The following is a 26,644-nucleotide window of genomic DNA, read 5'->3' as shown; positions in this document are numbered from 1 at the left end:
GATGCTCACGGTTACAGGAGCGAATCTGGAGCCAGGCTCTGTTATGAATAAGATTTTTTTGATGGACAAAATAGAAAAAAAAAAAAAGGATCATGTAGAGCGGGTTAATACAAACATTTTAATACCAAAATGATGAGACTCACTGCAGCAGTTGCAGAGAGAGCAGCGACATGATCCTAATGTAAAGTCAATCGGAGCTAGGGTCAGAAGGAGCCGGAAGAGCCTCCTGGCGAACTTCCTATTTGGCATGCGGCGGCTAGTGTGTTAGCTATATCCACTCATATATACGGTCTATGCCTGGCACCAAAATACATCTGTGACATGTTAGCGCCATATGAACCATCTCACACTCTGAGGACTTCAGGGACCGACCTCCTGCTGGTCTCCAGAGTCAGGACTAAACACGGGGAGTCAGCGTTTCAGATTCATGCATTTAAAACCTGGAACAGTCTTCCTGAACATGTGAGACAGACTCTACTTTGACTCTGTTTAAATCCAGGATCAAAACGGTTCTGTTTAGCTGCGCATATGACTGAAAGGTTTCTTCTCTCTACTTTAATATCTCACTCTCTTTTCAATTTTATGATTATTATTTATGTTTTGATTTTATTTTATTGTGAGCACAGGACTTCCTGGCTTGAGTCAGGACCTGGGCAGCAGCATTGTGGATGTACTGCAGCTGTCTGACTGTGAGCGGGCTGTTACAACAGTCTAACCTACTGGAGACAAACGCATGGATAAGTCTTTCCAACTCTGGTTTTGACAGTATACCTTTTGCTATGTTTTTGTATAATTGGCAAAGTTTCCCCACTCATCCCAGAGGCTTCTTGGGTTAAGACAGAATACTCGTAAATCACTGTGTTGCATGTGTCTAAACGGGAGGAGTTAAGGACACTGGAACTAACACACCCTAGATGTTTAGAGGACCCTAAGGTGTGAACTGTCTCTGACGAACAATCCTGGATGAATTTGTCTCGCCTCAGTACATGTACTTTGTATAAGGAGCTCATCAGATTGAATATGTTCGTTGTGTGCAAGCAAATTATAAAGAATTTTAGTGTCCGATGATCAGAAAGTGTGTGTTGGCATACTAGTTGATGTTAGCTGTACCATAACAAAATCTCTAGTTCTGTTTTTCATATTTTTAAGACTGTAAAAATCAGTTACAGCGCCTTTAAATTTTCTTTTCCAATGGTTATCTGGACAACTGTTTCAGCCTTATTTAATGCAGGTCCAATTTTTCGTTTAACTGCGTCTTTAATTTTTTATTTTTTGGGTGAAATAGAGCAAATGTTTGCGATAAGAAATTTAAAATGCACCATTATAATTGTATTTTTAAACATTATTTTACTATCAAGAATGAACACGCTCTTCCTTTTCCTGTATTAAACCGTTTTAAATACTTTCACTGCAGCTTAACCTCTCCTTGACTCTTCGAAGCACGCCGCTGTTTGATCAGTTAATAAGCTGGAAGTTAAAGTGTCCATTTAGTCCGGATGAAGTCACTCTGTATTTAGCACCCATGGGTCCCCTCTCCAGGTCCATCATGTGTGGGTGCCCGGGAAGGCTGTTTTCCTCTCCACTGAGCTTCACTTAATGAGCTCATCTGCCTGGAGGTTATTTCTGCTGCTATTGCTACTGCTGGACCCACCAACTGCTGGAGGAGAGGGTCTGCAGCACCGGGGCAAGATCAGGGATTTAAGAGGAACAATCTGAGGAGTTAAAGGTGCACTGTGGAACCTTTTGGATGGAGGTCCCTCACCTGCTTGCTCCTGAAGTTACACAATGCGTCCACACTAGTACGTATTCGAGTTGTTTTCTTTGTGTTTTCTCCAGCTCCCACAAATTTATCTGAGTACGGATGTGATCTGGCACAGTGTGGACGCCTGAAAACGCTGATACGCTGATGTAGGTCTATGTCCTGCGAAGTAAAACCAAAGCCAAAACGCTAAGAGGCTAAAATACATGTCCATTCATATATACAGTCTATGCGTACGACCTGCAGACTTATAATCTCTGAAAAGTTTAACATGAACCATCTCCAACGCGATAGAAACACAGAACAGACTCACCATCAGCAGAACACCCCTCTGTCACAGAAAGAACACATATAATCCACTGAGTCGTGTCCTTTAGTCCGACAGAAGCTGAACCGCATCAGCGCACAATAGCGAGCAGTTTTTTGAGGGCTCAATTTATGCAAATTAGCCATGCAGTTTTAAGTTTAGTTTCTGTAAAACGTAAACAAATACGCTCAAAGCTGTGTGGATAGGGAAGGCTTGCAGTCACAGAAACAGTGATATGGTGATACAGTGATTCTTTTCAGTGTAAACGTAACTTAAGTCTTCAGTGCAGGACTTGAGATATAGGAGTTTAGAATAACAATGCTGGAAAAGTTCATTTGAAGGTAAGCATTTATTACAAATAACGTGTACAAAAAGCTACAAAAACATGTGAAAAGAAAGTACATTCGCGTAATCCCTCATTCGTCCTTGTACTTTTCATCGCAAAAGAAAATAGTTTTTAAGACTGAATACATTTCGTCACTCATTCAAAGTGGCTTCTTCAGTTTTGACAGGGGTTCTGGTAAGTCACTGCCTTATATCTGTCTGAACTGAAGCAGCCTCTTGGATCAGTGGCGAAACCTATTAACTCTTAAAATGTCTGAGTTTCCTGTGAACAAGAAATGAGTGTATATTTTTTAGCATCTTCCCAATGAACTGCAAAAAATATGATCTGATGAGTGTTATTGGGAGAACCAATATAGCCCACACCTAAGCACAGGCTAGTTTGTTTCTACTTATTTCTTATTTTTTTTGTAAAGGGACAGCACATATTTATGAAATTTTTAAATATAAGTCTGTAAATATTATTGGCAACGTGGCTAATTTCCGTCTTCAGTCCCTCGGCAGGTTGATGTCAAATCTACAGAGCAGGGAAAAGTACACAGGGTCATGGAAATGCTGGATAAGTCATGGAAATTTGTAAATTCAAGGAAAGTTTTGAAAAAGTCATGGAATTTTAGTATCTCTTTCACACAGCTACAGGTTTCTGTTAAGTTATCATTAGGCTGGTATGATTATTTCCGAACTTATGCGGCTTTTGATTAAAAGAGACGACAATAAATGCACTGACAGTATTTTGAATGTTAAAAAACTATAATACCAAACCATAAGTATTGTATCGATATCTTGGGCTGCTGTATCTATATATTGCCAAGAGTATTTTTTGGTATATTTTACAAAATTATTACAGCACTACAGTTTTGTTATTTGTTTAAAGGAAGGAAACTCATTTTTTTGTGACACATTTGACATTTTCACTGTTTTGATGATTAAAATGTTTGTGTTTCATATGAACTTTGCACAAGAAGTGGTTTAACAAAGACTTTTAGTATCACAGCCATGATTTAGCCATTACTCTTTTTGAACTGTTTCGAATCTATTTGAAATGTCATGAACAGGGGTGGGTTAATATAAGTTTTTCTTCTTCCCACTCCTTTTCGAGAAATGTGCTTTTCTTTTGTTTACAATGGATATGAAGTATATATGATTATTGTTTCTCTCTTGGCACAAACTCAAAATAAAAACCAATCAATCAATCAGTCAAATATATCGTATTGAATCAAAAGTGCACTGTATTGAGATTATGTATCGTATCAGCAACTTCTTAATGATTCCCAGCCCTAACCATAATGTGAGTGGAAAGGGTTAACATCTCATATTTAGCCCTAAACGTTTGCTCAATTCTACACATGTAGGTGCTGTAAAGTCATGGAAAATTCACTTTTAAATGAAAAAGTCATAGAAAAGTTTTGAAATTCAGACAGAGGAGCTCATTCTCCAACAGGCTCCTACAGCTTTGCTCAAACAGTGAGAGACACAACAACAATTCACCTTTAATTTTATGTTTCTGTCAATCATCACTGTATTTATATTATATTTGTTTTATACTTACTTGTACCTTATATAAGTTATGTCTTATTTGACACCAGTCTCTTGCTATTTTTTATTGCTACTTATTTAGAAGTTTATTCCCATTTCAGTATATTTTATTTACTCTTTCTTATTGTAATATAATGTGATGTGTGAATCTAAGTTCATTTGAAGTTTGAAGTCAAGAGTTCAAGACAACCCCTCAAAAAATGAATGAAAAGATGACCTATTTGACCACTGAACAACAACAAAACATTTTCTTTTTTCGTAGCTGCCGCCTGTGCAGTTGCGGTTCAGTACGACTTTGTGGCTGTTACACTGAAACGAATATTGAAATCACACTGTTTGCAGAAAAGTAAATTCATTCCAGGTGTCACTCCCGTCCACGGCGTCTTAATGTCTGCGCGGAGAAAAGTTTGAAAAGCGTTAAATGAGGACCTTATTTGTCCTTTTTGGTCCAGCGCAGGCACCATCCATCAGGCTGTCTGCGGGCGTTGCTGGAGCATCCCACTTGTTGTGGAATGAGCTGTCAGAGTCTGAAATGTATTTGCTCTTATCTGTGGCTCACCTGTGACGGAGTAAAAACACAGCCCTAAATCTGCGGTTGCCACGGGGACGCGCCGCCTTGACCCCGTATGCAGAGCGGCGCCGCACTGGTATCTGTAAAACACATACTGGGCTGACATCATGTTCGGCTGCAGCAGGAAATAAGCTGTGATAAGGAACATCTTGTGCTGAATTAAAAAATGTAAATGGACTTGTTTTCGCTTCTTTTAGCAGAGCTCCGTGATGGATGACTTTATCTAAGCCTACAAGCAGACATATTACAACTATTAGAACTTAGGGTGAAAATCTGTCAAGAGAAATTAACTACTGTGCTCTCAACAGAATACAATCCAAGTAAGACGATTAGCAATAGAAAAATATACATGCTGTTGACTCCATTTAATATTTATTTTGACTCGGTGTGTTTCAGTTTGTTGTAGAGCAGGCCTCTAACTGTACCTCATCGAAGGCTCACCGTGACTCTTACGCTCAATTTCTTGCAACTGTTAATATGAGTACTGTATTTTCCGGACTATAAGTCACTCTGGAGAAGTCGCACCAGCCAAAAAATGCGTTTTGAAATAGAAAAAACATATAAGAACATAGCACTTTTTGGGGGAAATTTATTTTATGAAAGCAGAGACCAGAAACCGACATTTCATCTTAAAAGGCAAGTAATAGTAATAACAAAAGAACAGAGAACAACAGACTGTTAACTGTGAACATATGAACAGTGTTGGGGAGTAACAGATTACAAGTACTGGAGTTACGTAATCAGAGTACAAATTATGAGTAACTGTATTCAGTTACAGTTACTGTTTCAGTGAGTGGTAATTGGATTACAGTTACTTTGTTGAAATAAATGGATTACACGGCGGTATTTTCCTGTTTTTTTGTTTTTTTTCGTAATTCCACTCATTGCCTGACAATAAACCAGGACTAAAACCAGGGCTAAACCAGGATTAAACCAGGTCCAAACCAGGTCTAAACCAGGACTAAACCAGGTCTAAAACCAGGTCTAAAACTAAACAGGTCTAAAACTAACCAGGTCTAAACCAGGTCTAACCAGGACTAAATCAGGTCTAAACCAGGTCTAAACCAGGTCTAAACCAGGTCTAAACAGGCTAAACAGGACTAAAACCAGGTCTAAACAGGACTAAAACCAGGACTAAACCAGTTCTAAAACCAGTTCTAAAACCAGGTCTTAACCAGGTCTTAAACCAGGTCTAAACCAGGTCTAAACCAGGTCTAAACCAGGTCTAAAACCAGGTCTAAACCAGGTCTAAACCAGGACTAAACCAGGACTAAACCAGGTCTAAACCAAGTCTAAACCAGGTCTAAAACAGAATTTAACAGGACTAAAAATGCCGTGTGGACCGTGTCTCTTCCTCTTCTACCAATAATATTTTTAATACGGTTAAGGAAAGTCTAGACTTTTCATTTTTCGTTTTTTATCAGACAAAACATCTTATGTGAAAGTTTCCTCGTCTTTGCTTCTCTACAGCAAATCAAGTAATCCAAAGTATTCAGATTACGTTACTCACTTTAAGTAAATTAATGGATTACGTTACAAACTACATTTTGGTGTATGTAATCTGTAATCTGTAGGGGAATACATTTTTAAAGTAACCTTCCCAACACTGCATATGAACAGTTCTTCAAATAATTATATCATAAACAACAGAGCAGAGCAAGTTTACCAAACTCTCCATCTCACTCCAAATCATTAAATCAGTTGAATTCTTTATCCTCAGTGTCACTTCTGAGCCACTCCTGACCTTCAGAGGTAAACGGAGCGTTGCATTCTGTGTAGCTGTTGTCAGACTCAGCATCAGTCCCAGTTAGAATTATTCCAGCCTTTCTGAATCCTGACACAGTGTTTTCGGTGTCACTGAAGTCCAGGCTTTGTCGATCATTCAGTGACTTCCAGGAAAGTTGCAGGTAACCCTCCCCGTTCCTGCTCCATCAGTCCCTCACAAGTTTCTCGCTCACTCCAAACTGTCTTTCTGCTGTTCGATTATCGTTTTCGGCTGAATATTTCACTACTTGCAGCAGGACAGATGCTCTTTCTGCAGGAGACATGCACAGTAGAGCCAAGTGACAGTGGTACAGGAGTAACAGGAGCAGCAGATACTGGCACACAAGCCTTGAGCCTCTTACTCCAGAGCAACTTATATTAAAATGTTCACAATGACAGCCGTGAAAGTCGCAGGACCACCCAAACCATGAAAAAAAGTGCGACTTATAGTCCGAAAAATACAGTAGCATCTGGCATTTTTGTTTTGTACAGGTAGCTCACCAGAGGAAAAAGGTTGAAGACCCCTGTTGTAGATGTTGATTCATTGTGTATTATCAGCATTTAACCTAAACTCTTAACTTTTTCTGGAAGTACAAAGTAAAATTCCACTAAGACGAGCCTTTGACAAAATAACTAGGTTTAATTTGAATATTTTGTACTGTGCATGAATAACTGTTTTAAGATAATTATACCTTGTCAGACTTTTTCCATTTTTCTTTTGGAATAAATATCTACTGCAATCTGAGCACTAACTACTCTGCCATTCTGTTGTGTTTACCTTAGTGATGTAGACAGTGACTCTCACATCCAGAAGCTGTTAAGTCTGTGTGCCGGGTCCAAAAAACGAAATTGAAGCCAGATGTGTCTAAAGAAGGGCTCTGACCCAAGACAACACTTGTGGTGTTATTGAAAAATTGGGGGCTCCAAAGAACTGCTGTGCGAATCTGCTTTCTCTCTACAGTTTTCTTTACAGTTAAACAACAAAGCATCGGAGGTGGGTAGAGTAGCCACAAAATTATACTCAGGTAATTTCTTCACTGCTTTTTACTTCTAGTTTTAGTTAATAAGAGTAAAAAAAGTATTTGGGAAAAGTTCTACTCATGTAAAAGTAACTTAAAGGTGCACTAACTTTTTGGGTTGGGGGTCCTTCGCCTGTTTGTTTCTATGGTTATGTCATTGCTCTGCTTGGAATGTTCCACAGTATGACATTAAACAGCTCTACCTTACATTTATTCAATTACAGGTGGTTTTATAGCTTAAAAATACCTTGAAAAACAGACATTTTTACTGTGAGGGAAGTTGTCTCTCCACAGATCTGACCTGTAACTTGGTCTGGTTTGATAGAAAAGTTTAATACCTCACAGTAAAACTTTCCAGACAAAACAATAGCATCTCCTTGGAGAAAAGCATTTGACAGACCCTCCACCGGAAAAGTTACACAATGCACCTTCAAAGAGTAACTGTCATGATGTAACATTTGATTTATGATTTGAAGTTAATTGCTGTAATTGGAAGGAAAAAAAAACATTAAACGATGCACAAAACCTGGTATTTTCAAAGAATAGACCACAAAATGAGGTAAAACAAAACCTACCGTATTTTTTGGACTTTAAGCTGTTCCGGAGTATAAGTCGCACCAGCCAAGAAATGTGTAACGAAGAACAAAAAAACGTATACAAGTCGCACTTTTGGGGGGAAATTTATTTTATAAAATCAGAGACCAGGAACTGACATTTCATCTTGAAAGTCAAGTTATAGTAATAACAGTAGAACAGAGAACAACAGACTGTTAACATCACATATGAACAGTTCTTCAGATAAACTATAACATAAACAACAGAACAGAACAAGTTTACCAAACTCTCCATCTCACTCCAAATCACTAAATCCATTGAATTCTTCATCCTCGGTGTCACTTCTGAACAACACCACGACCTCTGGAGGTAAATGTTGCGCCGCTTCCTCTTCTGTGTAGCTGTCGTCAGACTCAGCATCAGCTCCAGTTAGAATTATTCTGGCCTTTCTGAATCCAGACAGGATGGTTTTTCTTGTCACAGAAGTCCAGGCTTTGTCCATCCATCCAGTGACTTCCAGGAAAGTTGCACGGTGCATCCTCCCGGTGTCACAAGTTTCTCACTCACTCCCAACTTGAATTTGAATTTGAAATTATTTGTTTGGAGGATAAGCCCCTTGAGATGTGTCGCCATCTCGTTTTCGAGGGGTCCTCATAAATTCAACAACTTTCTTTCTGCTGCTCGGTTATATTTTTCAGCTGCAGATTTCGCTACTTGCAGCTTGTAATCTGCAAAATATGATTTTCTTTTTGGGGGCATTTGTGTTCAGTCTTCTCAGTCGTCTTTATAAATTTGTTTAAATTTTTAATTTTCAGTGGTGCAGAAGTAATGGTGCGATCGACTGACATGATACAGACAGGACAGAGGCTCTTTCTGCAGGAGACGTGCGCAGTAGAGTGAAATGACAGTGGTACAGGAGTAATAGGAGCAGCAGGTACCAGAGTATAAATCACAGGACCACCCAAACCATGAAAAAAGTGCGACTTAAAGTCCAAAAAATACAGTACATTATATCTGAAGGAGCAGTCAAGAACCCCATTTACTCAACACAACCAAAATTCAAGTAGTAGTACTGTTACCTCAATAAAAATGTCACTCAGGTAGGAGTAAAAGCTGCTCAAAGTCTGAAAAGTACAATTTCTTTGAAGGGCTACCCACCTCCACTGAGAACACACTGATTCACTGAGCGCCATCACTTGTAATTGTACCTGATGACGAATAGCAGTGTACCTCCTAATGTGGCAGTATGGTTTCACCGCCGGCCTATTATGTACTTCCTGTGAGAATACGCTCCTGTCTGGGCCTATTGTCTGATCGGCCTAATCTGTTTATCAGGTCTTCGCGTGACCGTCCAGCCGCCCCACTCTGCCCCTCCAAACCACCACTCTCCCCAGGGACGACTGTATGGAGCCCCTCACACTTTACAGACAGCCCTGGCCTAGTCATACCCTCGAAAAAAAAAAAGGAAAAAGCATTCGAATGGTTTTATTTCTTTAGTCAGCCCATCTGGACACTAAGTATTTCTCCCTCTTGCATTATTGAAGAGTCGGAACATTGTTAACGCACTCGAGAGGGTTGGTAATGGTGTGGTTTAGAGACTGGCTATATTGCATTTGAAAATAAGGAAGTTAAAAAAGACCAGCATGGATTAATCTTGGTTTTAACTAAGTAGAAGTTTGGAGTTCGAGACGGGAGGAATATCGACTGCTGTTTTTAATTGTTTTGGTCATTTTTTGATTGCCGATTTCTGGGGATTTTGTGTGTTTAATGATGAGGCCAAATATGACCTTGTCACAGTTTCAAGATAAAAACAATAAAAACAATTGTGATTAATGAAAAAAACAATAAAAAACAAGTGTGATTAATGAATTTAAGAAGGGATATTATCTTAAATTAAAGGTGCATTGTTTAACTTTTCTGGTGGAGGGTTCGTCAGATGCTTTTCTCCATGGAGATGTTATTGCTTTGTTTGGAATGATCCTACCTTTACCTTCATGGAGACCAAACCAGACCAAGTTACAGGTCAGATCTGGGGAGAGGCATCTACCCTTTATTTCTTTATCAGAGCGTCATCTTGACACCAGTTCATCTTCATAAATACAGCAAGAGGAAACAAACAAATCAGTAACAGTACAACAAAGTACTACAGCACAAACTAAGTCTCATAATACATGTATCTGTCCAGAGTTAAACATTTAAACTTCTTTATAAAATGGAAGCGAGTTTTTAGGTCTTCTGTATCGTTGTTCCAGAGGTCCACCGCTTTAACATTTACAAAATTTCATAATGTTTGTTTTGATTTTCATTTTTGATAAACATGGCCGTTCCTCTGAGCTCATATTGGCTCTTTTGGATTTTGAACATTTTCCTTAATGATTGTTGTTTACTTTGAACATGATTTTCAAAGCGTAAAGGTCGACTAAATTGTAAAATTTCAGAGTTTGAAGGTTTATAAATAATGCATTAGTTGGTTCATTATAAGTTGGTAATGTGATTGCTCTTCTTGCCTTTTTTGCAAGGTAAAGACTGGATTTGTATTAGTCTTACATGTGTTGCCCCAAATCTCAATACAGTAGATTATGTGGGGCATTACCAGCAAGTTGTATATAATAAAAAGACTGTTTGTATTTAGCATATATAATTGCAATTACTTTGGATAATTTATTTTTTATTTTATTTATGTGTGATTTCCAGAATGGTATTTTTGAGCTATAAAACCACATGTAATTGAGTAAATGTAGAGCAGAGCTGTTTAATGTCATACTGTGGAACATTCTGGGTAGAGCAATGACATGTCCATAAAAACAAGCAGGTGAGGGACCCTTCACCTAAAAGTTACATAATGCACCTTAAACTTTTTGGAGCTTTCTAACATGTTATGTATTTTAATTTCCTTATTAAAAAAATGCCATGCCTGTGCTTTCAGAGCCATGCATGTTTGAGTAATCTTGTGATCTATAGGCGCTATTATCATTAGCAGTACAAGCCACAACTCTTGCAAAAGGCTCAGACCACATGCCATGGCCAAAAAAATCACTACAGCTTCACAAACCTGATGACTGCTGACTGTGTTATGAAGGGGGAGTGACTTAGCATGGGGAGCAAGAAGCGGGGGACTTAGTGTGTTTTGGGAAATAAAGCATTTTCAGAACAGAAAAGGTTTACATGCTGATCAAAATACTGTATGTTAAGTGTCAACAGTTAAGAATTTTGTTGATTACGTTCATCATTAATCGACAAACCGAATGTAGGTTGCTGTGCGTAGCTTAAGGAGACGAGGTTGCGTCTGACAGCGCAAATACTGGAGTTGTGGCCTCACAGTGTCATGTTTTGGCACCTCCTTGGAGACCATTGTACACCTCAGTGAGTGTGTTTACATGCACATCAGTGTCCCGGGTATGATCGGCTTTTTGAGCATTCCGGTTTTGTCATGGTGCATGTAAATACAGGTTAATACAACATAAAGAGCTGCGCTAAACCTGCACATGTATAATCTCTGAAAACATGAAAAATCTCCAACGGGACACACGCAGAAAACAAACTCACCACCATCATCATCAACATCCCTCTGCCACATTCCACTGAGTCATGTCCTTTAGTTTAACAGAAGCTGAACCGCATCAGTGCACAAGGAAAGAGCTGTTTTTTTCAGTGCTTATAGTTTATGCAAATGAGCCATGTGGATCTAAGTTTTGTTTCTGTAAGACGTAAACAAATGTGCTCAAAGCCGCATTAAACACATTATAATCTCAAACAGGCTGATGTGGCTCTATAGTGGTTATGGTTTATATGTTGTAAAGTTGAGTTTTTTATGCAGATTAGTAATAATAATAATAATCATGATACTTTTGATTTGACTTTAATGATTAATCAAAAAAATCTATCTTTCATTCTCCCGATGATCGATTAAGAAAATTAAATCCAATGCCCATCCCTAGTTAATACCCTAAGGAAGCATAATACCTCCTTTTTAAATGTACTTTTGTAACTTACTATTTAGATTACAAACATACTTCAAGTTACTGTATAATGGTTGAGCCAAAGACACTAACTCCTGTCCATCTTCTCTTTATCTTTGTTTTCAGTGTAGGAGTTTTGTTGGTCTTAAAACACTATTGATTTTACCTCGCTACTGTTTGTCCTTTATGAGGATGTCGAAACAAAGACTAGACCTGTAAACCATGGCAACGAAGGGCAGTTTTCATCCATACATCCATACATCTCCTCTTTGGTCACTTGGTCTGTCTCTTTTTAACTTAAAAAGCTGTAAAAAAAAAAAAAATTGTGGCTGGAGCTGGCAGTTGCTAAGACTTGTCATACTAATATTGTTTATTCATTTATGTGCAGAAAACAGTACAGTAATGGCCCCAGAAAAGATCCTTGTGGGACACCTCTGGAAAGTTTAGTGATGTGATGGTGAAGTAAAAATTTAATTAGTTCTTTTAGTTAGTTAGATGTTTCTTTTCTTTTTCTTTTTTCTTTTATTTTAGGAAGCTATGAGAGTGTGTTGTCCATTACATGTGGAATATTGGTCTTCATTTTTGCACTTTTCAACTTGGTACAGTGAATTTGAAGTAGTCTTCCTTTCAGATGCCCTTCCTGCTGAAACTCACTACATACTGTGCTAAAATAAAAAACAGAAAGTCAAAAAGTCATTGTAGGTTAAGTGTCTAACCCAGAGAGTGAACTCAAGTTTGAACCACCCCCCAGAGGTTTCTGGGCAAATACTTAATCTACTGCAACAGTTTTTCCTTCTTGTTCATTATTGTTATGAAGGAATTCCATAACTGTATAGCAGCTAGAGTCTCAATATTTTGTGAGTTAAACTGTAAATGAGCCAACACTTTCACCACATTAAACACTGTTTCCAAATACATTACTTTACTCTATCTTGTCACTTCAAAGTTGTGCTCAATTCAAAATTAATTGAAGTTTTGTTGGTGCGTTCAGGCGTAGTACAAGTCTGTCTAGTGAAGCCTAACAGTTGGTGGAGGATTTTTCTCAACTTTGAGCTTTTATTTAAGTTCTATTGGAGCATGAATGTGGACGTCCTCACTGCTTCACCAACTTTCTGACATGACGAAACCCAATCCAACAAAAAGCACCTCACTGTAATAGAACAATATTAAAATTACTTTGAAGTTGTCTCCTCAATTGTTCATTTCAACCCCCGCACAGTGAGATGTGTTATGCATCATGCTCCTGCATGAGCGTAATTTCAATTAGCTGTGCAGAGATGATGTGTAAAAAATCTTTGTTGTTTTGTTGTTGTTGATTTTTCCCTGAAGTGAAAGCCTGTCACAGGTTCAATGTCATCAGTTTGACAGAGTGAGACCAGCCAAGTGGTGGGCTCCAGCCACGTCAATCTCCCTTGTTTACCCAGACACAACCGTAGCTCCAGCAGCACCGGGGGGGCCCGATCTCACAAATGTTTGTTGACAGTGGAGCGCGTCAGAGAGAGTCTGTGGATAGTGTCTTTGTTCATGTCTGCGTTTGATCAAAGAGGAAGTTCTTGTTTTGTGATTTCGGCGCATAAGTGGAATTGAATTGACTACAAAATGTTATATTCTAAACTGTGTCTGCCTGAGCACAGTCGTACTGTATGTTAATAACAACTGACTGCAGATTTACTGCACTGTGGTCTTCCGTCAGCAAGTGCTGTTCATTATTTTCTGGAATGTTTAAAGGTTACAACTGAAAAACAAGGTTACAAAAGGAAAATAAAACTATACATTTTTCAATTGTCTGGCGATTTCTTGCATTCCTCTATCTATTGGCAGTTTAATACTTCCATAACCAGGTTTAGTATGGCTAGCTGCTTATTGAAATAATCCATGACATTGAGGGTTGATAGGTTCCCATAAAGCATGTTTTTCTGCCCAACAGCATGCCTCAGAGGCCTTCAAAGATCGGTCAAATATGGACGTTTTTGTGAATACGAAATATACCTTAACCTATTGCTACCATTTTTGTTGCAGCTCACAAAATTATTCATAAATGTGATTTGACATTGAACTTGTTTTTAGCTAAAAATGAATAAAATTCACTTCTCAACAAACAACTATTCCAGTGAGAGCCTGTAGCAGATTTACATAGCAATGCATTTATCAGCACTACTGTACATGTGTAACTCCCACGAGAGTTAATGGATACCAGAAACACAAGTTGGAAGAAGGAAACGCATTCCCCAGGTCACCTAAAAGCAACATGAAAGGAATGATAATGCAGGGCTATATCTGCTGGATGTATGAGAGCTGCTTTTTTCTAACAAGTTCACCGTGTCCACTCTAATGATGCAGAGTGTGGCGTGCATGCTCGGGCTCGCTGCTGGGCTGGTTTCAAGAGTGGAGATTCAAAGGAGAATGTGTTCACTTCACTTTAAGATGCGTTCGACAAAGCGCCTATAATAACCAGGCTAAACACTGGAGGAGAAACTCAGATATCCCTTAAGGCAGTAGTACGCACCAGCTGCACGGCCAAATATACAAACCGTGGAGAGACTATAAAATATAACAGAATTTAAATGCGTTATGAATGTTATTTTTAACCCACTTTTAACCATTTTATAGTAGTTTCCTCTCACCGTTTACTTACCCGAAGTTCTAGTTGGAGTGTTTCGTGCATGTTTGAGTACCGGTAATCTTTAAACACTTACTTTCTAGACGCCATATTGCAGATCAATCCTTGTTTTCACCGCCACCGGCATACGCCCACTTCTCCAATAATTTTCTTCATTGGTGATACTCATAAGGTTTGGCAGCTGCGCATAGTAATTTTGGTACGAATTCTAGCGGCGTGATCTACAGAGTTTTTGTTGTGATGACGTTTATGGCGACTTCAGCTCCCATTCTCACCCAACTTTATTAACGCAGAAGTCAGAGGATTTATTTATTTATTTATTTTTTTTTTTAATCAAGTAGTTTTAGATGAATATTGTGATTTAAAATGTGCAAAATATAACTGATTCACTGTGTCACAGATTATACTATACTAATAATATACTATACTATACTATACTATAACTATAACTATACTATAACTATACTATAACTATACTATACTATAACTATAACTATAACTATACTATACTATACTATACTATACTATACTATACTATACTATATACTATACTATACTATACTATACTATACTATACTATACTATACTATAACTATACTATACTATACTATACTATATACTATACTATAACTATCTATACTATATATACTATACTATACTATACTATATACTATACTATACTATACTATACTATACTATACTATACTATATACTATACTATACTATACTATAACTATAACTATACTATAACTATAACTATACTATACTATAACTATACTATACTATACTATAACTATACTATAACTATAATATACTATAACTATATAACTATAACTATAATACTATACTATACTATACTATACTATAACTATACTATACTATACTATACTATAACTATACTACTATACTATACTATAACTATACTATTACTATAACTTAACTATAATTATAACTTTACTATATACTATAACTTTACTATACTATATACTATACTATAACTATACTATAACTATATACTATATACTATACTATACTATACTATACTACTATACTATAACTATACTATAACTTTGCTATACTATATACTATAACTATATAGCAGTAGGTCTTTTTAACAATAAATCAACAATAAACAAAAGAGGAATGTAGTGTTGTAACAGAAAAGTACAAGTACATAGGGCTGGGCGGTAATATGGTATTACTGTATCCTGCAATATCAAAAAGTAGCGACGGTGTCAGTTTCATTAACATCATTAAAAAATCTGCAGCGCATAAGGACCTAATATAATAGTATAATGTATTGATACCAGAATTTGTTAGCGCAGCACAAATGAATGTGTGGTTGTATTTTCAATTTAATGCGATCACGATTTAAAACTAATAGTGTCTATAATGTTTCTTTTAACTGCGTGAGGAGATGACGTTCGATTAGTTTCGTTCACTTGTCACTTGACGCTCATAAGGAAGATCAAGACAAGACGGTAAGTCTGGCCACAAGTGAGTTGGTCCCCCCCAAAAAATACTCGTACAGCTACAGTTTGGCAGCATTTTTGCTTCAGGTGCACATTTGTTTACATTTTACAGAAATGAAACTTCAAACCACATGGCTCATTTGCATAAACTATAAAGCGCTGATATAAACAGCTCGCTCCTTGATGGTTCATGTGAAACTTTTCAAGAGATTATAAGTCTGCAGGTCATACAAATAGACCGTATAGTGGTGAGGTTTCGTAGTTTACCAAAGTCGTACTAAAACATTTTGGTAATACAGTAATATCATATACCCCGGTAAAATCCTGCCCATCCCTACAAGAACATAAATTATTCCTGTTAGATAAGTATATTAAATGGTCCTGAAATGTACCTTTTAGTTTAAACTTACTTATAAAAAAAATACTAAGAGTGCATGAGTGCCAGTTCCAGCTTTTCTAAAAACATTGATCTGCCAGTCTCTCCTACTTCTGTTCAAATGCAGATGATTCAGGATCCAAACCATAAAGTATAGTCGAACAACTGTCTTAACTTGTCAATTACAGGCGCTAACTTGCTTTTGTTTATTTTCTTCCTTTATTTTCACTCCTAAGCCGCAATGTTTGTATTGACACAAGCTGACCACGTGTTTCTCTGATTGGTAAACTCGTCTGTCAGTCACACACATCTGAAAATCTGAAATCAGGGATACGGGATGCGGTTCTAGATCATAACATCTTCGTATACATTGTAAAAGTTTGTGGCTTGGGATTTTGACAAAAAAAATACAGAGACTTTTAACATCAAAAATTGTTTCGTATTCTTTTTAACAGCTATCATTTTGGGTCTGTCTGAAGTAAGGATTTCTTCACATACATTGTAGTTTCTTGGTAATTGCAGTGGTCAGCCATGTCCATTTGCAGATGTACAGTAGTGATTATACGCTTCCAGCACATCAAACTAAAGGGAAATTGTTCTCTCACTTCTATTATGCTCCTCTTACCACGAGGTGCCATGGTAACTACTGTAGAGAATCCATGCCATTCACTAGAGCTGTCAGTGTTCATAATGTCTATAATGAAGTGTTAAAGGGCTGATTGACAGCTATAATGATCAATGCTGTTAAACCTGCACACATTATTGCACACGGCTAGGGCTCTAAAGTACAATGCAAATGCAAACTAAATACGCAAATGAATACATGATATGAAAAGGGATTTGTGTTTTGAGTCATGTTTTGAAATTATAGATATTTTCGTATAGAGTCCCAGTCAAAAGTTCATTCAGTGTATTTATCTAAGTTTTCTAAAGTTTGCTGCTTTCTATACACATACAGAAAACATCAAATATATGATGTATAGAATATAAAAGAAAAAAAAGTTGGAATAACTACTAAAAACAGGATAAAAAAAGACTCATTAAATTTTTCTTTACTTTACTGACTTATTAAACTTCTTTACTAAATAATTTCACATATCGTGCTTCATATATTTGATGTCTTCTGTGTGTATGTAAAATTAAAGTAGTAAGCAGAAAAAAAGAAAAAAAAACTTAAATGAATGGGTGTGTCCAAACTTTTGACTGGTCACGTATGTTTACAGCACTAGTCAAAAGTTTAGACAAAGCAAAAGTTGAGTAATTTGGTCATTTATGGTTAAATATATGGTTATATAGAATAATGCATTACGTAACTTTTTGGTTGAGGTCTGTCACCTGCTTGTTTCTATGGATATATCATAGCTCTACTTAGAATATTTCACAGTAAGTCATTAAAAACTCTATATTTATTAAATTACAGGTGGTTTTATGACTCAAAAAATACAAGCATTCTCATTTTGAGCGGCGTCGCCTCTCCACAGATTTGACCTGTAACTTGGTCTGATTTGATCCCCATGGAGATGGAAAGGTTTTTTACCAGGGGTGTCCAAACTTTTTTCATCAAGGGCCACATATCTAAACACAGACGAAGCAGAGGGCTGATCAAGGGCCGTAGACTGGTGCTCAATTCAGTGAATAATTGAAATATGTGCATGATTAACACGTTAGAATGAGCCATCAGTCTTTATTCATGCTCAGATCCTCAAAACCACACACTAAATATTAAATATTAGTTTTATCAAGGTAGATTATCAAAAAACTTGCAGTAAAAAGTATTTTTTTAATTGATGCAAGGTAATTTGGGCCAGTTCACTTCGTTTCATTTCGTAGAAACCGTCTGACCTCACAGTGTTAAAATTTGTTCGCTCGACAGTAGGCGGGTACTTTTTATCATTTAACCAACGGGGCTAACTGGTATATTAAGCTTTTCCCAAATCCCGTAGGAAGAAGGGCAATAACGTCTTTCCCCTTGATAAAATTCACCAAACATTCTCTTTGTTCCGGCTTTAAATCCTCAATCTTGGGAATCATTGACAACACTGAATGTATGGCTCTTCGCGGATTGGCTGGTGCCCGAACTTGCACTTGAACCGGACTTCTTGCGAAAAATCTATTGTATTTGGGTTCCTGACCTAGTCGCTGGAGAGAAATGAAATTGAGCAGAGGCACTAGATGGCGCCAGCCTGGCTACTGGAAGCCTGAGGACCAAGAAAATTTTGTCTGAGGGCCGCATTTAGCCCACGGACCATAGTTTGGACATGCCTGTTTTATACCATACTGTTAAACACTCCAGACAAAGCAATATCTCCACGAAGAAAAGCATTTGCTGGACCCTCCACTAGAGAAGTTACACAATGCACCTTTAACTTTTTTTTTCTGCATAATTCCATACACCTTAATAATATATGTTACCTTAATAATATTTTATGTCTTCTTTATGTAGTAGTAGTATTAAAGTACTTCAAGATATACATATAAAAAGTACCAAAAAAAAAAAAAAAACGTGAATAAGAGGGTGAGTCTAAACCTTTGACTGGTATGTTTGAACTATAATTGTTGTCTAATGTAATACCATAATCTAATCTTTGAACTGCGTGAGAATCCAATAGTGCGGAGGGTTATTTGTCATGCCTAAGCTGTAGTTTAATCAGAGTGAGTGAAGCTTATAGTGGAGCTGTGACCCTGCTGTGCTCCTGCATGAGGTCCATGTGTACAGTGTTGTTTCCTCTGCTCCTGATGCACCTCACGTGGAGATAACCAAATCCTGCGTCTGAACTCACGTACTGTATCCATAGTAACGCGTAAATGAAAGAGGTGAGGCGTTTGATGCTCCACGTCTCGAGAGGCTGTTCAGACCACGGCTTCTCGAACCGTAGTGCGAGGGCTCCTACAGGTGCTTTTTATTTCTAATCTTTGGTTCATTTCTGGAGTTACAGATCCTGTATTACGCAAAATTTATTCTTGTAACCCTAACCTCAACAAAAACATACCTGGAGTTTTGTTTGTTTTGTTTTATTCACATATGTTTGAGTGACCCTTTATTATTCTTCTGTCTACGTCTCCAAAGCTCAAAATGCTCTGTTCCACCTTGTGATGTCATGAACCTGTAGTTTTCAAGTTAACAGCTACTTTTTACCTTTTATTTCAGTAGAGATTTGTAATTCCAAAGTCTGAAATTAACGAGATATTCTTGTGAAGGTGTGTAGAGTTTAAAAACACAGTTGGAGCACTTCCTGTGACATCACAAGGTGGAACAGGGTGTTTTCAGTTTGAGAGAAGAACTCAGCCTAAATATCCAGAGTTTGTGTGTTAAACATGTGAGAAACAAACAAAACAAAACACAACTCCAGATATGTTTGTGACGAGGAAACAACATTATAAATAAATACAAGGTCAGAAAACAATGTAAATTTAGTTTGAAGAGTGAACACCTAAAATGTATTACTGTAATTTTTCAGACTATAAGTTGCTCCGGAGTATAAGTCACACCAGCCAGAAAATGTGTAATGAAGAAGAAAAAAATATAAGTCACCCTGAAGTATAAGTCACACTTTTTGGGGGAAATGTACTTTGTAAAATCAGAGACCAGGAACCGAAATTTCATCTTGAAAGTCAAGTTATGGTAATAACAATAGAAGAGAGAACAACAGGCTGTTAACATCACATATGAACAGTTCTTCAGATAATTATAACATAAACAACAGAACAGAACAAGTTTACCAAACTCTCCATCTCACTCCAAATCACTAAATCATTTAATTCTTCATCCTCGGTGTCACTTCTGAGCACCTCTGAGACCTCTGGAGGTAAACAGAGTGCCGCTTCCTCTTCTTCCAGTCAGAATTATTCTGGTCTTTCTGAATCCTGACAGGATGGTTTCAGTTTCAACTGAATGAAGTCCAGGCTTTGTTGATCCATCCAATGACTTCCAGGAAAGTTACATGGTGCGCCCTCCTGGTTGTCACAAGTTTGTCACAAGTTTGTCACAAGTCTGCTGCTTGATTACCATTTTCACCTGCATATTTCACTACTTGCAGCTTGTAATCTTCTCAGTTGTCTTTATGTTTAAATTTTTAATTTTCAGTGGTACAGAAGTAATGGTGTGATCGACTGACATGATACAGACAGGACAGAGGCTCTTTCTGCAGGCGAACATGTGTAGTAGAGTGAAGTGACAGAGGTACAGGAGTAATAAGATGCTGACACACAAGACTAGAGCGCCCTCTCGAGACTGTCAGTGTGAAAAATTTTATATACAAGTCGCACCGGAGTATAAATCGCAGGACCACCCAAACCATGAAAAAAGTGCGACTAAGGCTACGTTCAGACTAAGGGCTTAACGCTCAATTCCAATTTTGTTGTGAAATCTGATGTTTTTGCGAGGTCGTTCACATTTCCAATTAAATGCGACTTGTATGTGATCCACTGTGTGAACGTTAAACAGCCCAAAAGTGTCCCGCATGTGCACTGGAGGACACGATGACTTCAACCACAGCGAGCGTGCTCTGTGTTTATGGAAGTTGTCCAAACATGGACGCGAGCATTGAGCACCTGGAGATTTTAAAGTTCCTCTCGTACCGGAGCCAGAACATGAACAACTTACCTGTTTTGAGGAGGAGATTGAGAAGGAGAAGGACGAGGTTTTTGGCCGTGGTGTTTTGTGGGACAGCGGCAGCGACGTCTTTTGAAAGGAACGTGTGGATGTGGAGACGGAGACCAAGAGTGGTGAGTGGTGACGTGCGTCGCTTCAGTGACCCGGAGTTTATTAACAATTTTCGTCGACTTCAGCGCAGAATAGTGACGTTTGTGGCTTGTTGATAACGTGTAGGTCGGACGAATGCGCTTTGGCCGTTCAGACTGAAGTCGCATGTCAAAAGATCAAATATGTATCGGTTTTAGGACCACATATCCAAGTGACCTGGGTCACATTTGAAAAAATCGAATCTGTGTCATTCAGACTGTCATTAAAAGATCAGATACAGGTCACATACAAAAATCAGATTTGGGTCACTTCAGGCTGCAGTCTGAACGTAGCCTTATAGTCCAAAAAATATGGCGTTATTTATTTTTTCAACTACTTCAACAACTACTACTACAGCAAACAACTTTCAAACCTCCTGCCCTCATCCACGACCCATAGCTGCTGGAAAACCTTCATTCACCACCAGCTGTTTACGTTTTTGGCCACTTGTTTGTGCATCAGAGGCTGTTGCTAAAGAAGAAAGCCCGTCTTAAGCCTAGAGATTTATCAACTCCTGAGGGAAGAGCAGCCAATTCCCATGCATAGTGTTTGTTTACCCGAGTGTAGCACCCAATCCTATCAGTGCACAGACACAGGGTGGGCAGCTGTGCCAAGTGCCAAGCGTGCGGCCTGATGGGAAACAAAGTATTTTAAGTTTCAACTGTTTAATGTCTGTTTTAGATTATACACTGTGCCGTGTTTTTTAATGGTGCACTATGTAAAGCAATAACATCTCCATGGAGACAAGCAGAAAAGTGAACCTATAATAGATGATACAGACAACTATGATGATGTATTTATTTAGGGTTTTGCTTTGTTCCATGTTGTTAAGCAGTACAATAAGTTAAAAGTACCATAAAGGCCTTAAAGGTATTTGCTTTGTATTTATTCGGTTACCAAAAAACATCGATTCTGTGAGTGGGATTGAACCTGTAACTCGGCCTGGAGATGGGAAAGTTTAATTCCATACTGCGAAACCTTCCAGGCAAAGTATAAATATCTCCATGGAGACAATCAGGTGTCAAATCCTCCACCAGAAAATGTAAACATGCCTCTTTTAAACTGTAAAGTTTGGATTTTGACTGATTTGAGCCCCAATATTCATTCATGTTTTGATACAGTTGGTGCAGTAGTAATCTTGTAACTTGAAGTGTGGCTGTTCGGTCCCAACTCTGACCATTATTGCACATTATTGTAGTGTCCTTGAGCAAGACACCCACACCTATCAAGCTGTTCACAATGAATGCACTCTCTCTGCTTTGTCATCTTGCAGTTTATTCTCTTCTTGATGTCTATCCCATAATGAATACATTCTCACATTAACAAACAAATTACTCGATTTCAGTACTAATAGACTCAATACTCTACCGTAGAGCTGGGTATCATTAAGAAGCTGCCGATACGATACATATCTCGATACAGTGCACCTTCGATTTAGTAGGATATATTTCAGATTGATTCGAGACGGTAAAAAATAAAGGCTAAATCATGGCTGTGGTACTAAAAGTCTTTATTAAACCACTTCTTGTGCAAAGTTCATATGAAACACAAATATTTTAATCATCAAAACAGTGAAAATGTCAAATGTGTCAAATAAACGAGTTTAGTAAAAATGTACTAAAATATACCAAAAAATACTCTTGGCGATAGAACGATACAGCAGCCCATGATATCGATACTGTACCATCACATTCGGCGATACGATATTTCGATATTTTTGCACACCCTTACTCTACCAATTCTAATACCATGATGGTAATTTAAAAAAAGGCTTTTTTTTTTTAAACAGAATGTGATTTTCAAAACAAAATCATAGTTCTTTGTATATCTGTGCAAACCCTCAGTGGTCCAGGTCAGTACCACAGTGGTCCATGGGTGTGTACTAGTCTTTGTGCTCTTATACTTGTTCTGATACAGCCAGGATCATTCTAAAGTTATTCAGGATAAGTGACTTGTGAATGTGACTTTTTTTTTTTTTCATATTGATACCTGCTCGAATTAGGATCTAATTTAGATATTATTTTTAGTAATGATTAGTATCTAATTTCTGATACTTTAGGCTCTCTAGTACCAGTACTCTCTTTATTGCATTTCTTTAAAGGGCCCATATTACAAAACACTACTTTCTGATCTGTTATAATGTGTCCTCATCTAAGGCTGTGCAATGAATTGAATTTTGATCGTGATTTTGATTTGTGTGTCAAACAATCTCCAAACTCATAATCGAGTTGAAACAATTTAAAGCTTAAAGGTTGTATGGAGGATTTTTTTGTTTTTGTTTGTTTGTTTCAAATTGTCAATGAAAGTTTAAAATACCATTACAGAGACGCAGCAGCTTTGTAATTATGATGATCAAAAAAAAAAAAAGAATGAAAATCCATCAACTGTTGACGTGTTGAGGCCAGATAAACATCAGCCAATAGAAAACAAGACTCCCTCATTTTCTATTGGCTGTTAGGTTGTCAATCAAATTCCCTAGTGTAAGTGACTCGCCGGCGCTTGGGGATTATGTGGTTTACGCAGCGGTTCTTGGAGGCTTTTTTAAACTGTCGCTTCCTCGCATTTCGCACAAAGCTTGTTGAGACGGCGGACGAGAATCCATGACCAGTTCGCCGCAAAAGAAAGTCCGTTTTTGAGGTCGCTGAAAGAAAGAGAGAAGGGGAAAAGGAGCGAAGACAAACTGAGGTGATTCTTGGAGATTCCTTCCACCGATGGTGCGACTGAAGCAGACGAAGGGTCTAAAAACTGACGCGTCGGTCGATAAATTACCTCTAGACAGGAAACTTCAACAGTGATTCTGAACGCGCACAAGGACTCTCGCTGTATTTCTCTTCCCTTAAAAAAATCCTCTATACAACCTTTAACAAAGTCTATTTTTTTGTATAATTAAGAATATTTATTTTATTTTGTAATTATAGAGATTGTACAACAACTGAATATATAGTTTATTTTGGATACATTTCGTTTTCTGTAACTTATTTCAAAGTATATTTTATTAATTTTATGTTTTATACGTCGCAGTACTGCTCTAAGGTATTTGTAGCCTATATTTATTTTCAGTTTGAAAGTTTTGCATAAATTATCAATAACAACGTTTTTTTTTTTTGAGAGAGAGAAATGCTGAATAAATGCATCATGTAACTAAAAATAATCATTTGAGTAATCGTGATTTCAATATTGACCAAAATAATTGCGTTAATGATTTTTTCCATCATCGAGCAGCTCTATCCTCATCATAAACAGACCTGGAGTTGTGTTTTGTTTCATTCACACATGTTTGACACACAAACCCTGCAGATTTAGGCTACGTTCGTGTCACTGAAAGAAAATACTCCTCTCCTTGTGATGTAATTTTAAACCCGATACACCTTCACTAGAATCATTTGTATAATTTCAACTCTAGAATTGCCGATCTCTACTGAACAAAAGGTCATAGAAAGGTGGCTTTTAACTTGAAAACTACCTCTTCGTGACATTACAAAGTGAAACAGAGCGTTTTTTAGAGCATGTGTGAATGAAACAAAACACAACTCTAGATATGTTTTTGAGGAGATAACAGCATTATAACATGACTAAAATCTCACATGATTTGATTTTCAGTAATATAGGACCTTTAAGCATCGATATCTGCTCAGATGTCTAGAGTGTCTAGTTTCAGTCTTAGTTTTAGTATTGATTAGTGTCTGATTTTGACAACCCAAGTACAGTTACTCTCTTCATTGCATTTCTTTAACTACGGAGATCTAAGCGCCAAAGTCTTCTACCCATTCATTATAGCTCATTGTACCCTTGTCTGTTTAAGTCTACCTTCAGTGATCTCTTTTCAGCCTATTCTTCTCAATCTCACTCCATCATAAAGCACATTATGTCTCCCCCGCCATCTCAAGTCACTGCTGGGCGATTTGAGTCATTTTTCTTGCGCTAATGAAAGGCTACCTAATTTTCATTTTTCCTCTTTGTGACATTTCCAAATTTCAATTTTCGCCTAATATGTAATCTCACATCGAAGCACAACTCGTGACCCTTGCGCGGAGCAGTTAATGAAAATGCCATCTCCTGTCACTCCTGCCCAGATCATAATGGGGTTTGGGTTGAAGTACTCCGTGTGTGGATGTCCCGTGGCGTAGAAAATGAATCTCCTAAAGCCTGATGAGATGTGTGAATAATGCACAGCTTGTTGTTGTTCTGACCTTGTCCTCTGTGTGTGTGTGTGTGTGTGTGTGTGTGTGTGTGTGTGTGTGTGTGTGTGTGTGTGTGCAGTTGGGAGGTGCAGCGTTTTCTCCTGTCAAACCTGCGCTGGTGGATGGAGGAGTACCAATTTGACGGCTTCAGGTTCGATGGAGTCACCTCGATGCTTTACCACCACCACGGGATCGGTAAGAAGAACCGCTCATTAACAGAGCCATAACAATTAGAGACAGACCGATATATCGACTACTACTACTACTACTACTACTACTACTACTACTACTACTACTACTACTACTGCCACTACTACTACTACTACTACTACTACTACTGCCACTACTACTACTACTACTGCCACTACTACTACTACTACTACTACTACTACTACTACTACTACTACTACTGCCACTACTACTACTACTACTGCCACTACTACTACTGCCACTACTACTACTACTACTACTACTACTGCCACTACTACTACTACTACTACTACTACTACTACTACTACTACTACTACTACTACTACTACTACTACTACTACTGCCACTACTACTACTACTACTACTACTACTACTACTACTACTACTACTGCCACTACTACTACTACTACTACTACTACTACTACTGCCACTACTACTACTACTACTACTACTACTACTACTACTACTACTACTACTACTACTACTACTACTACTACTACTACTGCCACTACTACTACTACTACTACTACTACTACTGCCACTACTACTACTACTACTGCCACTACTACTACTACTACTACTACTACTGCCACTACTACTACTACTACTACTACTACTACTACTACTACTACTACTACTACTACTACTACTACTACTACTACTACTGCCACTACTACTACTACTACTACTACTACTGCCACTACTACTACTGCCACTACTACTACTACTGCCACTACTACTACTACTACTACTGCCACTACTACTACTACTACTACTACTACTACTACTACTACTACTACTACTACTACTACTTACTACTGCCACTACTACTACTACTACTACTACTACTACTACTACTACTACTACTACTGCCACTACTACTACTACTACTGCCACTACTACTACTACTACTACTGCCACTACTACTACTACTACTACTACTACTGCCACTACTACTACTACTACTACTGCCACTACTACTACTACTACTACTACTACTACTACTACTGCCACTACTACTACTACTACTACTGCCACTACTACTACTACTACTACTACTACTACTACTACTACTACTACTGCTACTACTACTACTACTACTACTACTGCCACTACTACTACTACTACTACTACTACTACTGCCACTACTACTACTACTACTACTACTACTACTACTACTACTATACTACTACTACTGCCACTACTACTACTACTACTACTACTACTACTAC

At 37.8% G+C, this 26,644-nt stretch overlaps 1 protein-coding gene across 1 annotated transcript in view; it reads left to right on the top strand.

Moving 5' to 3' along the window:
• Positions 1-26,644, top strand: part of gbe1b (glucan (1,4-alpha-), branching enzyme 1b) — a 331,363-nt gene that overhangs the window by 127,971 nt on the left and 176,748 nt on the right. The window contains exon 8 of the mRNA XM_020941150.2: positions 25,282-25,397. Coding sequence (XP_020796809.2) covers positions 25,282-25,397 — 116 coding nt within the window. The remainder of the gene's footprint in view (positions 1-25,281; positions 25,398-26,644) is intronic.

The sequence above is a fragment of the Boleophthalmus pectinirostris genome, unplaced genomic scaffold (genome assembly GCF_026225935.1).
Source record: "Boleophthalmus pectinirostris isolate CB_2022bp ecotype Guang Dong unplaced genomic scaffold, ASM2622593v1 HiC_scaffold_9, whole genome shotgun sequence".
NCBI lineage: Eukaryota > Metazoa > Chordata > Actinopteri > Gobiiformes > Gobiidae > Boleophthalmus > Boleophthalmus pectinirostris.
The sequence above is the reverse complement of the archived record's forward strand: the minus strand, read 5'-3'. Positions and strand labels throughout refer to the sequence as shown.